Source organism: Chiloscyllium plagiosum, unplaced genomic scaffold, assembly GCF_037043375.1.
Source record: "Chiloscyllium plagiosum isolate Xiang-an unplaced genomic scaffold, Cpla_swu_hap1 HiC_scaffold_3, whole genome shotgun sequence".
Taxonomy (NCBI): Eukaryota; Metazoa; Chordata; class Chondrichthyes; order Orectolobiformes; family Hemiscylliidae; genus Chiloscyllium; species Chiloscyllium plagiosum.
Window position 1 is genome coordinate 156,236,027 of NW_028270141.1, and position 16,803 is coordinate 156,252,829.

Sequence of the window (16,803 nt, forward strand, 5' to 3'; positions counted from 1 at the left end):
GTGTTGCTCTCAGGTTGTAACTTGTAAAATACAATAGCTTGACGTCAGCTGGAGTAGTGTAGCAAGTTCTGTGTGCTGCATTCGAGAAAGCTTCAGAGTGAATTTAGAAAAGAGAATGGTTCCAGGAATGAGGAATTTCTGTTCTGAAGGTAGCTTGAACAAGTTGGAACTGTGTCTTAAGGGAAGGGAAGGCCTCAGGAAAATTTAAAAGTGTGCAAAATTTTTGGGTGTCTATCAAGGGTAGATTGGAAAAAATCATTCCTACTTGTGAATGGATCGAGAGCCATAACACTGCAAGAAATAATAACAGAGTAGGCCATTCGACTCCTTCAGCCTGTTGCGCCAGGAGAAGGATCCCCTTGATCCAACATGCCTCATATCACTTTACAACCTTTTCCAAGAACTTTTCATTGCCCTCCTGATCAAGAATCTATCTCGGTCTTAAATATACAAAAGGACTTTACCCCTACAACATTCTGTGCCAAGGAGTTCTGAAGACACTGAAACCTTTGAGAGAAGAAATTCCTCGTCATCTCGGTGTTAAATTGGCATCCCTTTATTCTGAGACTATGCCTTCTGGTCCCAGACACATTCAGGAGGGGAAGCATCCTGTCAGCATTTACCCTGTAAAGCCTGTTAAAAATCATATATGTTTCAATGTGATCATCTTGTATCCTTCTAACTCCAACAAGTCGAGTCCTAATCTGTTTAACATTAGCTCATAAGGCGATCCCTCCATAGCAGGTATCATCCTAGTGAACTTGCTGTGCAATGTCCACTATGACAAAATATCTTAAATAAGGAGACCAAAAATGATCTCGACTCCAGATGTGCTCTCACCATCACTTGTACAGCTGCAGTGAGACTTGCCTACTCTTAAGCTCCAACCCCCTTGAAATAAGAGCCAACATTCCATTCGCCTTCCTGATTACATGCTGCCCCTGTGTGCTAGCTTTCTATGTTTTGTATACACGTATTCTCAAGGTGCCCTGGAGTTTTTCTTCATTGAAGCAATCTTGTTGCAGCTTTGTTCTTCCTTCCAAAATGAACGACTTCACATTTTTGCTTTGAAAGAATACAGATTTAAAGTTACTTCCAAAATTAACAAGAACTAATTCAAAAGGTCTTTTTCATATAATTAGTAAAGATCTGAAATACACTGCATGACATTGTGATTTGGAGGAGCCGGTGTTGGACTGGAATGGACCAAGTTTAAAAATCACACAACAGGTTATAGTCCAACAGGTTTATTTGGAAGCACTAGCTTTCGGAGCACTGCTCCTTCCTCACGTGGTTGTGGAGCAGGACATTAATACACAGAACTTATAGTTAAAGATTACAATGTCATTGCAACTGAAATGATACATTGAACAAACCTAGATTGTTGTTAAGTTGTTCATCTTTTAGAATGGGTTGCAGGTTTCGGTTCACTAATATGTAAATCCCAGAACTACTATTAAGTTACATTCTTGAGGTAACTTCAGGTTTTATTAAAAAAAGACATCTCTGCTCAGATGATGAATTAAAGGTATGAGGTTAGAGTCGGCAAGATCTGAATGCAGTACAGAGAAATCAGTAAAGATTTATAAGTGGCTCTAGTACTGAATTACTTCAGTTTTGTTGTTAGATCTGAGAAGTTAGTGCTGTTTCCTCGGAGAAGGTAAGATTGAAAGATTCCAAAGATATTTTCCCATAAAGGGTTCTGCAGAGAGAAAATGCTGACATTGCTGAAAGAAGGGACAAAGATTTAAGATAATTGATAAAATTGGCGACATGAGGAAAACATTAGCAGAGTCAAAGTGTCATACGGCTTAGAAACAGGCACTTTGGCCCATGATGTGTGTGCTGACCAACAAACATCAAACTATGGTTATCCCATAACCTACTGTGGCCTGGCATTTTTAATGCTCATCCAGATGCTTCTTAAATATTGTGAGGGTACCTGCCTCACCCACCCTCTCAGGCAGCAAGTTCCATATACTTACCGTACTCTGGAAATTTTTTTGTTCCTCTGACCTCTTCTAAACCAAATACTCCTTACCTTAAACTTGTCCTGTCTGGTCTTAGTTATGTTTGCCACGGGGAAGCCATTCTCATAATTGATTGGTGCCACGTGGATCAATGCTGGGTCCACTTCTTTTTGTCATTTATGTAAATGATTTCGACTTGCGCATAAGAGGTGTAGTTAGTAAGTTTGCAGAAGACACCAAAATTGGACATGTTGTTGACAGAGAAGAAGGTTACCTCAGATTACAACGGGATCTTGATCAGATGGGCCAATGAGCTGAGGAGTGGCAATTGGAATTTAATTTAGATAAATGCGAGGTGCTGCATTTTGGGATAGCCAATCTTAGCAGGACTTATACACTTCATGGTAATGCCCGAGGGAGTATTGCTGAACAAAGAGACCTTGGAGTGCAGGTTCATAGCTCCTTAAAAGTAGAGTTGCAGGTAGATAGAACAGTGAAGAAGGCGTTTAGTATGCTTTCCTTTATTGGTCAGAGTATTGCGTACAGGGTTGGGAGATCATGTTGTGGCTGTACAGGACATTGGATAGGCTGTTTTTGGAATATTGCGTGCAATTCTGGTCTCCTTCCTATCAGAAAGATGTTGTGAAACTTGAAAGGGTTCAGAAAAGATTTACAAGGATGTTGCCAGGATTGGAGGATTTGAACTCGGGGGCGAGGTTGAATAGGCTAGGGCTGTTTTCCCTGGAGCTTCGGAGGCTGAGGGATGACCTTCTAGACGTTTATAAAATTATGAGGGGCATGGATAGGATAAATAGACAAAGCCTTTTCCGTGGGTTGGGGGTGTCCAGAACCAGAGGGCATAGGTTAAGGGTGAGTGGGGAAAGATATAAAAGAGACCTAAGGGGCAATTCTTTCACAGAGAGTGGTACGTGTATGGAATGAGCTGCCAGAGGAAGTGGTGGAGGCTGGTACAATTGCAACATTTAAAAGGCATCTGGATGGGAAATGCTTAGAGGGATATGGGTCAGTGCTGGCAAATGGAATGAGATTAGTTTAGGATCTCTGGTTGGCATGGACAAGCTGGACCGAAGGGTCTGTTTCTGTGCTGTACATCTCTCTGACTCTATCTAATCTGTCAATGGCTCACAATTTCGCATACCCCAATGAGATACCACCTCTGCTGTAAGGAAGACAAACGCAGCCTGTTCAGTCTCTCGTCATAGCAGTCTCTCTTCTCTCGTTGAGATTTTTCACCCCAGGCAATATACTGGTGAATGTCCTGTCCACCTTCTCCAATGCAGTTGCATTCTTTGTTCGTGTGGTGACAAGCCTGCATATATTTGTGGCCTAACCAATAAAGTTGTCATTCGACTTCCTTGCTCCCACAATCTGTGCCCTGGTTAATGAAGGCATGCATCCTGTATGCCTCCTTCACTATCCTGTCTGCCTGTGCTGAGACCTTCAGGGATCTATGGCCATGAACACACAGTCCCTTTGTTCTTTGGTACTCTCTTGGGACCTACCTTTCATTGTGTATAGGGTTCCCTTATTAACCCTCCCAAAATGCAACGCTTTGCATTTATTGAGATTACATTTCAAACTGGTTGGGGTATGGAAAGCACACCTGCATCTGGGGGAGTCAGATTCACTTGAGGCTTTCAAGAGTGAATTGGATTATTATAAGGAGGAATGTGCAGCCAGAAGAAGAATGAAATAATGCTTGGTAAATTGCACCTCTGGATAGTGAAGAGTCGAGAGCATGGTACTGGAAAAGCACAGCAGGTCCGGCAACAATCGAGGAGCAGGAGAATCGATATTTTGGGCAAAAGCCCTTCATCAGGATTCCTGATGCAGGGCTTATGCCCGAAATTTCGATTCTCCTGCTCCTCAGATGCTACCTGACCTGCTGTGCTTTTTCAGCATTACGCTCTTGACTCTGATCTCCAGAATCTGCAGTCCTCACTTTCTCCTCTGGAGAGTCAACACAGACAATGGGCAAATGTCCTCTTGCATGCTCTTGTCTGAAAATCTGGCAGTTTTACATCTATTCTGAAGTACCTGTTAATGATGGAGTTAGAATACATTTTTCTTTTCCATATCTCCTGTGTAAAGTTCTGGAATTCATAAAGTTCTATCCTAGAATCTCAGAGGGTTCAAATTATTGAAAGCAAACTGACTATTTCACACCTTACTGGCTGTGAGCAGAATCTAATCACCCATTTTGTGGTCTGTAATTTAATTGAATGCTTTCTTCTCACCTACAGGTAAAGAACATGTAAAAACAAAAGAAGTGTTACTTCACTAAAAGTAGCATTCTGTATGTTAAATGCTTCTTACATTATCAGTAAATAAGGGTTATGCTTTTTGGTGGCATATTAAAATGGAATGTGGGACAATCTAGCAAGTCTACTACTTGCAACCATTTACAAATCTCATCGTCTCAAATTTGAATCTTTTGAGTTGAAACAAAATTTTGGGATGAGATTATTATTAGCCAGGATATTTATTGAACTTGCCTTAACATTGCATCCTTTGGAAGTATGGAACCTTGGTCACATAAATAGTAAGTTCTCAGATTTAATCCATACCATTATCTTCCCTCAACGCAAGTACAAACAGAAATGGTACAGTTAGTTAGCCTTGGTTAACTAGTAAAGTTTGCTTATTATTTAATACTCTCCAGAGATTCTTGTCAATTTTTTGAAAAGAATTGCTGTTCCAATCATGTGGAGGGAAGTGCACAAGCATAGACATTAAAGCAAAACTTCAATGTTGTATTTCCTTAGCTGTAAAGTGTCAATCTCGGCGATATATCTAGCCTAGAGTTTGAATCCCTTCTGATTTACAATTAACATTGTTAATGCTGAGCGATTTTGATACTTGAATAGTCTTGACTCATATACTGCTCTAATTTATCAGTCCCCTTAGGTAAATTCATTACTCTTGGCAGTACCGAATAAGGTTCAGCTTGCCCACAGTTTTGCCATAAACACTTAGCAGAAGTAAGAACCATCACTTAGGATAATTAATGTCTCTGTGTTTTTCTTATGATTTCTTCCTTGACTTGTTCTTTTATGACCAACAGGGATGAAATGGATGATGGTCTCATTTACAGAATTCCTTTGCAACGATCTTCAAATGTGCAGGGGAAATATCCAATTCATGATGACCAGACTCAGGGCTATCTAGACATGATACCCTCTGGTGACTCGTTTAAGCGAAGACCTGACTATGGTTTGCCAGGTTTTTCTCACAGACAAGAAGGGCGAAGATCAAGTGAACATGGTGCAGACAAGTTAAAGAAAATTCCTTATCCTCACTCGAGATCTGATGATCGCGGAAGAGATCCTAAACGTTCAAGGCTTGAACATCGTAGCCGCAGTAAGGATCATCATAGCAGAGAGCAACGTAGCCGCAGTCCAGAAAGACACCGGAGTTACAGGGCTAGAAGTTCTGATCGGCGAAGAAGCATTAGTCCTCCTCGGAATCCGAGCAACAGTCATGCACAGGAACATTTTCCGTACAGCAAAAGTAAAAATGATGAATTCCGTGAATTGGAAATTGCTCGCAGAAGGAAAGAGCAAGAAGAGAGGATCAGAGCAGAAATGCTACCTCCCCCTCAGCGGGAACTCTCAAACCGCACATACGGTCTATCTGAGCATTTTGATAAGAGTATGTTAGGCATTCAGCAGTCTCCCAGCAGTAGCTATGTTTTACATAGACCTGATGAGGCTCCGCAAATGCCAAAGAAATCTATCCTCAAAAAACGCACAGAATCAGGATTGGAGCCCTCCACTGCAATGCAGGTTTGATTTGCTTCTTTTTAAAAGACTATGATTTGTGTAAGTGCCACCTATGGATGACTTAGAAAAATTTGATGTATTTTAGAAGGGAAGGAAAGCAACAGCCAGTCTCAAAGATGGCTCCTCAGGAAGTCCAAGTGTCCAAAAGGTTTTTCAGACCCTGTTCAGCCATTCTTTATGGCTGATCATCAAGCTCAATACCTTAATCCTGCCCTCCCCTTATATCCTTTGAGCCACAAGAGCTACATCTACTTCCCTACTTCAAAACATAATGTTTTTGCCACAACCATTTTCTGTGGTAGTGAATTCCACAGGCTCATCACTGTCTGGGTGGAGAAATTTCTCCTCATCTCAGTCCTATACCCCTTCTTGTTAAATTATGACCTCCTGGTTCTGGACTCCCTCACGCAGTGGAACATCTATCATAGGTACAAGAGTAGCTATTTAGCCATGAGCTTGTTCCACCATTCAGTGAGATCATGGCAGATCTGTGGCCTCATTCCATGTACCCAACTTTCGTCCATATCCCTTAATACCTTTGCTTAACAAGACAGTGTTTATCTCTGATTTGAAATTAACCATTTGTCAGAGTTCCAAAACCATGCCACACTTTGTGTAAAACTGTGTCCGAACATCTGTCCTGAATGGTGTGGCCCTAATTGTTAGACTGTGTTTCCTCGTTCTAAAATTGCCAACCAGTGGAAAAAGTTGATTTGTGTTTCAACTGTCTTATCCTTTTAATATCTTGAAATCTTTGATCAATCACCCCTTAACCTTCAAAATTCTAGAGGAAGCACGTCCAATTTGTCTAATCTCATTTAATAGTTAATCCCTAAAATTCAGATATTCTAGTGAACCTATATTAGATTACTTACTTACAGTGTGGAAACAGGCCCTTCGGCCCAACAAGTCCACACCGACTCTCCGAAGAGCAACCCACCCAGACCCATTCCCCTACATTTACCCCTTCATCTAACACTACAGGCAATTTAGCATGGCCAATTCACATAACCTGCACATTTTTGGACTGTGGGAGGAAACCGGAGGAAACCCACACAGACACAGGGAGAATGTGCAAACTCGACACAGTTGGTTGCCTGAGGCGGGAATTGAACCCGGGTTTTTGGCGCTGTGAGGCAGCAGTGCTAGCCACTGTGCCACCGTGCTGCCCACTTAATATTGTACTGCTTCCAAAGTCAGTATATCCTTCCTAGGTTGTGGTGCTCAGATTTGCTCTCAGTATTCCAAGTGGGGTCTACAAAGGTTTTGTATAACTGCAGCATAACTTCTGCACCTTCGTATTTTGGTCCTCTGGATGTAAAGGTCAGCATTGCATTAGTGTTCTCTGTTATTTTCTGCACTGTGATATTTTAAAGATATACACAGCTAAACTAAGTCTCTTTGGATGCCTACTGTATGTACTTTCATGCTGTCTAGAAAGTACCCCCATCTATCATTTTTGTTCAGTCCAGAATGGATAACCTGTCACTTCTTTACATTGAACTCTATCTGCCACAGTTTTGTCCATTCACTTAGCATAAATTACAATGGGAATTTGATAGACTATCATGTATACTTTCTACATTGCTACCTATCTATTCAATTATCTAAGTTTGTTTGTATATAATGTGAATAATTGAGGCCCTAACACTGGTTTTTGTGGGACACCAGTAGTTAAATTCTGCCAGTTTGAGTATCAACCCATTATATCCCTACTTTGTAACTTGCCACTCAATTACTTTCCCAGCAATGTCAATAATTTTCCCTCAGTCTATGGGCTTATACCTTAGTTAACAGTCTCTATGTGGGAATTTATCAGATGATTTTTGCCAGTCCGTACAAACAACATCCATAGACATTCTCCTGCCCCCACTGTCTTCGTAATCTCTGCAAAAAAAAAATTCAATGAGGTTTGTCAGGCATGACCTACCTGTCATGCATCCATGCTGGCTTGACCTAATTAACTGAAAATTTAAGATTTTCAGTTACCCCATCCTTGATTATCAACTTGCATGTCCTCTGGTTTTGGACTTCTCCACCTTTGGAAAAAGACCTTGGCTATCTGATCTATTTATGCCCTTCATCATTTTATAAATCTCTATAAAGTCAACCCTTAACCTTTGACGCTCTAGGGGGAAAAGACTCAGCTTATTCAGCCTCTCTTATAACTCAAACTCTCTAGAATCTGAATAAATTCAGCCACAATTGAATAGCAGAACAGATTCGCTGAGCTAAATGGCTTAATTTATGCTCCTGTGTCGTATGGTCTAAATCTTTTCTGCATCTTCTTAAGTTTGACAACATCCTTCCTATAGAAGGACAACCAAAATTATATACACATGAGAGGTCCCCCACTCCTAAACTGCAGTGAAAATGATCGTAACTGATTGACTCACTCTTCTTTCAGTCTTGTTATTCCAGGAATCAATCTGGTAAACCTTTGTTGCAGTTCTCTGTTGCTAAAACGTGCTTCTAAGATAAGGAGATCAAAATTCCAGGTGTGACCTCATCAATGCTCTGTATAATTGAAGCAGGACATTCTTCTTCCTGTATTCAAATCCTTTTGCTATGAAAGCCAATATTCAGTTGGCCTTCCTTTATGGCCTGATGCATTTGGGGGTTGGGGTTTAGTCATAATCCACTGAACATAGTTAGAACCTGGAATTGATCACTGAGGGCTGGAATGCAATGGGGAGTGAGTAACCGTCCAGTTGAATGCACCTTGGTCAGACCCCAATTGGGGGAGTATGGTCTGGACACCACCTCAAGAAGATATTTTGGCTTCTGGAGAAGTCCACTATGATCATACAGGGGTGAAAATGCTTAAAGTAACAGGGCAGGTGATGTTCAGTTTCTTTGAATTTAGATTAAACTAAGATCTAACTAAAGTGTTAAAATAACTTTATATGGTGAGTAATAACTGTTTGCTTTATTGACGGAATCCAGATTTAGGGATGATAATTTTAAAATTACAGCCAGAGTTTTCAGCAATGACATGAAGAAGCACTTCGCCATGTAAAGGATAGTGGAAATCTGTACCAGCCTTGCCCAAAAAAGTCTTGAGTATTGGGTTGATTGCAATTTTAATCTTGAAAATATCACCATTTCTGTTTGATAGGAATGACCATAAGATATAGGAGCAGAATCAGACAATTTGGTCTGTTGAATTTGCTCTGCCACTTGAGCATGGCTGATGTATGACTAAATCCCATTCTCCTGCCTTCTCTTTGTAACCATTGAATGCCTTACCAATCAAGAGTGTACCCGTCCCTATCTTCAGTGTACTCAAAGACTTGGCCTCCACAGCCTTCTGTAGCAATGAGTTCCACAAATCCTCCATCCACTGGTTGAAGAAATTCCTTCTAAGCTTGACTCTAAAGGATTGTTCCTTCATTCTGAGGCTGTGCCCTTGGGTCCTAGTCTCTCTTACTGGGGGAACATTTTCTCCATGTCCCCACTATCCAGGTTTCTCAGAATTCTTGAAGTTTCAAAGAGATTCCCTCTCCTTGTTCTAAACTCCATTGCGTACAGACCGAGATTCCTCAACTACTCCTCCTGTGACAAGCCCATCATCCCCAGGATCATTCTTGCAGACCTCTCTGGACCGCTTCCAAGGCCACCACATCCTTCCTTAGATATGAGACCAAAAACTGCTCTCCACATGTCTGGTCTGACCAGAGCCTTATAGTATATCTCTGCTTTTGTATTCGAGCCCTTTCGAAATGAATGCTGACATTCTATTTGCCTTCCTAACTGCCAAATGAACCTGCACATTAAGAGAATCCTGAACTTGGACTGCTTAGTCCCTTTGTTCTTCAGATTTCCAAACCCTTCCCTATTTCAAAGTAGTCTATGTCTCTCTTCTTCCGACCAACGTGTATTTCCTCACATGTTAAACTAAGTTGTATAAATTGAGATATAGAGCAAAGATTATTTGTTTGAATATTGGAAAACCGTTGAAGGGTTGTATGGTATCCTTGCTCTGAAAACTGCATGTGTGGTGAGTATTGATGTAGCGACTGACAGCCACCTTCCCATACCAGTCTTTCGTCAGTGTCTTGTGCCAGAGAGTAAGTTTAACAACTGTCGAGTATGTTTAAACAGAGAGCCATGCAAGCATGTGTGTTAGGAACATAAGTAGGCTGTATGTCTCTCTGGGCTGGTGCACCTGCTTGTAGTCACTATTAATTATCATAAAATCTAACTGGTGCACTGTCCTTGAGGGAATAAAGTTGACAATCTTACCTGATCTGGCGTACTTTTGGGCGGCTCAGTGGTTAGTACTGCTGCCTCAGTGTTGGGGGCTGGGTTTGATTCTTGCCTTGGGCAACTGTCTGTGTGGAGTTCTCTCTGTCTGCTTGGGTTTCCTATGGTGCTGTAGTTTCCTCCATTCAAAAATGTGCAGAAGAGGTGAATTAGCCATACTAAATCGCGCATATTGTCCAGAATTGTGCGGGCTAGGTGGTATAGCCATGATAAATACAGGGTTGTAGGTATAGGGTAAGGTGGTGGATCTGAGTGCGATGCTCTTTGGACTCAATGGGCTGAATGGCTTGCTTCCACACTGTAGGGGTTCTATGATTTTATGTTAGGGTTTCTATTTTCAGCTTATGGGTGACTTATCTCTCCACCCTGGAGGCTCCCTGCCTCTATTCCTGATGAAGGGCTTTTGCCCGAAACATCGATTTTCCTGCTCCTCAGATGCTGCCTGACCTGCTGTGCTTTTCCAGCACACTTTAATCTTAACTCTGGTTTCCAGCATCTGCAGTCCTCACTTTTACCTTTTTATTTTAGGCCTACATCAATGTAGCTGACTCTTCAGTGCCCTCTGAATAACTAATGGTGAGCGATACCCACATCCCATGAATCAATTTAATAGCAAAGAAAAAACACCCATTTTCCCCATACCTCAGTTCTCCAGTCTCTTTCCATTTCAGTAATATGTTGCCTTTGTGTTCTTTCTCTAAGTACGCAAGTTCACATTTCAACCGCCCAATTTTTATTTACTCAGTCAGCTATATACGATCCTTTACAGTCTCCTTATGTCCTCTTCACAACATATTTTCCTACTTATATTTGTATCATCAAATTTAGCAACGTATATTATGCCTCTTATGCCCACCTTCTGACTCCTATGAGCCAGTGAGTCCTCTCTCCACACTCGTATTTTACTCTATATGTTACAAACTCTTACTTTGTGTTGTACACCTTGGTGTGGAACTTTGTCAAATCTCTGGGAATCTCAGTATGTTACATTTACTGGTTCTCCCTTATCTCTATTGCTTATTAGTTCTTCAAAGATCTCTAATAAATTAGTCAATTGTGATTTTCTTTCACAAGCTATTGACTATACCTCATTGCACTAAGAATTTTTTAAGTGCCCTCTTATAATCACTTTTAAAAATAGATTCCGGAATTTTTCCTACAACAGATCTTATGCTAACAGGCCTTAACCTTAATTTCTGCTTTCTATCTGTTTTTATTGAATAGAGGAGTTACATTTGCTGTTTTTTAGTCTGATTAGATTCCAGAATCTAATGTAAGATTAAGTACGATGCATCTACAATCTCAGCACCAACTTCTTTTCAGATCTTTGGACAAAGCCAGCCAGGGCCAGGAGACTCGCCCATGCTAACCAAGTGTTACATAAAAACACTAAATTTAGAGCAGGAATAAGTCATTCGGCCCTTTGAGCCTGCTCCACCATTCGTTATGATGGCTGATCAATAGCCTGTTCCTGTTTTTCCCCTCATATCCTTTGATCCTTTTAGCCCCAAGTGTTATATCCAACTCCTTGAAAACATACAATATATTAGCCTCAACTCCTTTCCATAGTAGTGAATTTTATAGGGTTAGCACTTTCTGGGTGAAGACATTTCTTGTCTCAGTCGTAAGTAATTTGCCCCTGCCCTTCGTTCTGGACTTCACCACCATTGCGAACATTATTACTGCATCTACCTTGCCAAGTCCAGTTCGAATCTTCTAGGTTTCTGTGGTCCTCCCTTCATTTTACTGAACTCCAGCAAATGTAATCTTAATCATTTCAACCTCTCAGTATACATCAGTCCTGCTATCCCAGGAATCGAGCAAGTAAACCTTAGCTGCATTCCCTTCATCACAAGAACATCTTTCCTCAGTAAAGGAGACCAGAACTGTATACATATTCAAACATATAACCTAGGTCCTCTATAATTGCAGCAAAATGACCCTGCTCCTGAACTCATGCTTTCACTATCAAGGCCATGCCTTCCTGACCACCTGCTGCTCCTAGATGCTTACCCTCAGCCAATGGTATACGAGGAAGCCCAGATCTTGTTGCATATTCCCTCCTATAAATTTATTGCAATTCAGATAGTCTGCCTTCCTGTTTTTGCTACCAAAGTGGCTAATCTCAAACTTATCTGCATTATTCTGCATCTACAATATGTTTGCCTACTCACACAGCTTGCCCAAATCACACTGAAGTATCATTGCATTCTTCTCATAGCTCGCCTTACCATCCCATTAACAGACAATAATGTAGTAAAAACAATGACTGCAGATGCTGGAAACCAGATTCTGGATCAGCGGTGCTGGAAGAACACAGCAATTCAGGCAGCATCCGACGAGCAGCAAAATCGACGTTTCGGGCAAAAGCCCTTCATCAGGAATAAAGGCAGAGAGCCTGAAGCGTGGAGAGATAAGCTAGAGGAGGGTGGGGGTGGGGAGAAAGTAGCATAGAGTACAATGGGTGAGTGGGGGAGGAGATGAAGGTGATAGGTCAGGAAGGAGAGGGTGGAGTGGATAGGTGGAAAAGGAGCTAGGCAGGTCGGACAGGTCCGGACAAGTCAAAGGGACAGTGCGGAGCTGGAAGTTTGAAACTAGGATGAGGTGGGGAAGGGGAAATGAGGAAGCTGTTGAAGTCCACATTGATGCCCTGGGGTTGAAGTGTTCCGAGGCGGAAGATGAGGCGTTCTTCCTCCAGGCGTCTGGTGGTGAGGGAGCGGCGGTGAAGGAGGCCCAGGACCTCCATGTCCTCGCCAGAGTGGGAGGGTGGGTTGAAATGTTGGGCCACGGGGCGGTTTGGTTGATTGGTGCGGGTGTCTCGGAGATGTTCCCTAAAGCGCTCTGCTAGGAGGCGCCCAGTCTCCCCAATGTAGAGGAGACCGTATCGGGAGCAACGGATACAATAAATGATATTAGTGGATGTGCAGGTAAATCTTTGATGGATGTGGAAGGCTCCTTTAGGGCCTTGGATAGAGGTGAGGGAGGAGGTGTGGGCACAGGTTTTACAGTTCCTGCGGTGGCAGGGGAAAGTGCCAGGATGGGAGGGTGGGTCGTAGGGGGGCGTGGACCTGACCAGGTAGTCACGGAGGGAACGGTCTTTGCGGAAGGCGGAAAGGGGTGGGGAGGGAAATATATCCCTGGTGGTGGGGTCTTTTTGGAGGTGGCGGAAATGTCGGCGGATGATTTGGTTTATGCGGAGGTTTGTAGGGTGGAAGGTGAGCACCAGGGGCGTTCTGTCCTTGTTACGGTTGGAGGGGTGGGGTCTGAGGGCGGAGGTGCGGGATGTGGACGAGATGCGTTGGAGGGTATCTTTAACCACGTGGGAAGGGAAATTGCGGTCTCTAAAGAAGGAGGCCATCTGGTGTGTTCTATGGTGGAACTGGTCCTCCTGAGAGCAGATACGGCGGAGGAATTGGGAATACGGGATGGCATTTTTGCAGGAGGTAGGGTGGGAAGAGGTGTAATCCAGGTAGCTGTGGGAGTCGGTGGGTTTGTAAAAAATGTCGGTATCAAGTCGGTCGTCATTAATGGAGATGGAGAGTTCCAGGAAGGGGAGGGAGGTGTCAGAGATGGTCCAGGTAAATTTAAGGTCAGGGTGGAATGTGTTGGTGAAGTTGATGAATTGCTCAACCTCCTCGTGGGAGCACAAGGTGGCGCCAATGCAGTCCTCAATGTAGCAGAGGAAGAGGTGGGGAGTGGTGCCGGTGTAATTACGGAAGATCAACTGTTCTACGTAGCCAACAAAGAGACCCATACGTGTGCCATAGCTGGGGCCCATACGTGTGCCCATGGCTACCCCTTTGGTCTGGAGGAAGTGGGAGGATTCAAAGGAGAAATTGTTAAGGGTGAGGACCAGTTCGGCCAAACGAATGTGAGTGTCGGTGGAAGGGTACTATTGGGGACGTCTGGAGCGGAAAAAACGGAGGGCTTGGAGGCCCTGGTCATGGCGGATGGAGGTGTAGAGGGATTGGATATCCGTGGTGAAGATGAGGCATTGGGGGCCGGGGAAACGGAAGTCTTGGAGGAGGTGGAGGGCGTGGGTGGTGTCTCGAACGTATGTGGGGATAGTGACAGTGGGGTCTGTGGGGGGCGTGTCAGCAGAATACAGGTGAGTGGCGCTGGTGGGGTCGGAAGTGGTGGCAGACACGGCAGTAGGGGTGGCGGAAGTCACTGAGCGTGTGGCATCAGCGATGATGTGAGGGCCGGAATTGGCTGTGGGAGTGGCTATGATGGGGGCAGAAGTGACATCATCAATCAGCATGGGGGTGGTAGCTGCATCAGCCGCATGGCTAATGGCGTTTCCGAGGCCAGAATCGCCTCATCTTCACCATAGATATCCAGTCCCTCTACACCTCAATAATGTAGTGTAAACTGAGCCTGATCCTTTTAATCAATAATCAGGACTCACTTCCTTCGCACTGTTGGAGAGGGATTTAAAGAAGAGTCTTGCGTCCCATGTTCAGTAGCACAAATCAGTCTTTATTCAGAGCTCCTTTACCATGTGTGGGAGAGATTAGAGACCAGTCCAAAGTTGCCCCCTCAATCACAGCTCAGATCAGAGATCAGTGACACTACCTTTTCCAATAATGTACAGGATATCCATTCATACACTTTACAATGGTTCAATGCAGCATTGACATTGGTGCTTGCCACATCCCCTCTAATCTACACATCCAATCCTGCAAATACGCAATCAATGATAGACAACTTCATTGTCTCCCTCAGATCTTCCCATCATCTTATGATGCTTGCTAGACCCCCTACTACACAGGCTATTACTTAGGTTGTTGCAATTATTGACCACATTCCAACACTCTGTTGTCCCTTCCTGGTTATTTCCTAGTCGCACTGTATATTTATTACTAATAACTTCTGAAATTCGGTCATGAAATTTGTGTCCCTTGTTGATCTAAGGACAGAAGATTTAAAAGGATTTGAAATGTTAACTTTGATTTCTCTTCACAGGTGCTGCCAGCCCTGCTGCACTTTTCAAGCAACTTTTGTTTCTGTTTCAGGTTTACAGCATCTGCAATTCTTTCAGTTTTTACATGAAAAAGATGTTAATTTCTACCAATTGTTAGAGTATTTGTAATATCAGTTCTAATATAAAGTTACTTATAAAGTTAAACAGCTTGATGATGCAAGACAGAGGGTGGTGGTAGTGGAAGGTTGTTTTTCAGACAGGGGGTCTGTGACTAGCAGTGTGCCACAGCGATCGGTGCTGGGACCACTGTTACTAGTCATTTATGTAAATGATTTTGAGAATTTAGGAGGCATGGTTATTTGGTTTTTGAATGACACCAAGATTGGTGGTATAGTGGACAATGAAGAAGGATATCTGGAAATGCAACAAGATGTTTATCAACTGAGCTAGTGGGCTGAGGAATGGCAGATGGAGTTTAATTTAGAAAAATGCAAGGCTTTGCATTTTGATGGGTCAAACCAGGGCAGGACTTAGACAGTCAATTGTAGGGTCTTGGGGAATGTTATTGAACAAGGAGACCTGGGGGTGCAGTTTCATTGATACTTGAAAATGACAGGTAGACAGGGTGGAAAAGAAGGCTTTCATCATGCTTGCTTTCATTGTTCAGAGTGTGGAGTATAGGAGTTGATCATCTTGTTGCTGTACAAAACATGGGTGAGGCTACACTTTGAGTACTGTGTCTCTACAATCCCTGTAGTGTGTAACAGGCCCTTCGGCCCAACAAGTCCACATGCACCCTTTGAAGAGTAACCCATCCAGATCCATTCTCCTACACTATTATCCTGTGTTTACCCCTGACTAATGCACCTAACCTATACGTCCCTGAACACTGGGCAATTTAGCTTGGCCAATTCACCTAACCTGCATATCTTTGGATTGTGGGAGGAAACCAGAGTACCTGGAGGAAGACCACGCAGACACTGGGAGAATGTCCAAACTCCTCACAGACAGTCACCCAAAGTTGGATTCAAACCCATGTCCCTTGTACTGTGAGGCAGCAGTGCTAGCCACTGTGCCGCTCATGGATTAATGTTAGGGTTGCCCTACTAGACAAAGGATATTATTAAGCTCGAAAGATTGTAGAAACAATTTACTGGGATGTTACCTGGACTAGAATGTTTGATTATAAGGAGGCATTGGATGGGCTGGGACTTTTTTCTCTGGAGTGTGGGCAACTGAGGGGTGACCTTCTAGAGATCTGTGGAATTATGAGGGGCATGGATAAGGTCCATAGCCAGCAGCTTTTTCCTCATGATAGGCGAGTCTAAAACTGCAAGGCATAGGTTTGAGGTGAGAGGGGAGAGATACAAGGGTGTCCAGAGGGGCAATTTTTTCACACAGAGTTGTGAGTGTCTGGAACAGGCTTCCAGGCAGTGGTGGGAGTGACTACAGTTTCATCATTTAAGAAACATTTAGACAGGTACATAGATGGGATAGATATGGAGGGATATGGACCAAAGCAGACAAATGAGACGAGTTGAATTGTGAAAACTGGGCGGCGTGGACAGGTTGGGTCGGAGGGCCAACTTCCATGCTGCAGACCTCTATGACTCTAAATTAATACTATGATTCTGTAACAATTTTGGGAACAATTTCCCTTTTATCCAACTTGCGAAGCAGCAGTTGTTTGTTCTCTTGAGGTCATAGTGAACTTGTTTCATATTGTTTCTTCTCCTCTTGCTGTGTTATTTGTCTCTTGGTACTCTGAGGTTATCTTGTTTGTACCTTTTTATTATTCTGATCTTCTTGCTGATGGAGTAAAAAGTTTCTTAACAGCATT

General features: G+C 43.0%; 1 protein-coding gene across 6 annotated transcripts in view; it reads left to right on the top strand.

Annotated features, from left to right (window-relative positions):
- Window positions 1–16,803, top strand: part of znf318 (zinc finger protein 318) — a 118,501-nt gene that overhangs the window by 45,346 nt on the left and 56,352 nt on the right. For all 6 annotated transcript variants that reach the window (XM_043687406.2, XM_043687407.2, XM_087984487.1 and 3 more), the window contains one exon: window positions 5,056–5,776. In XM_043687406.2, coding sequence (XP_043543341.1) covers window positions 5,056–5,776 — 721 coding nt within the window. The remainder of the gene's footprint in view (window positions 1–5,055; window positions 5,777–16,803) is intronic.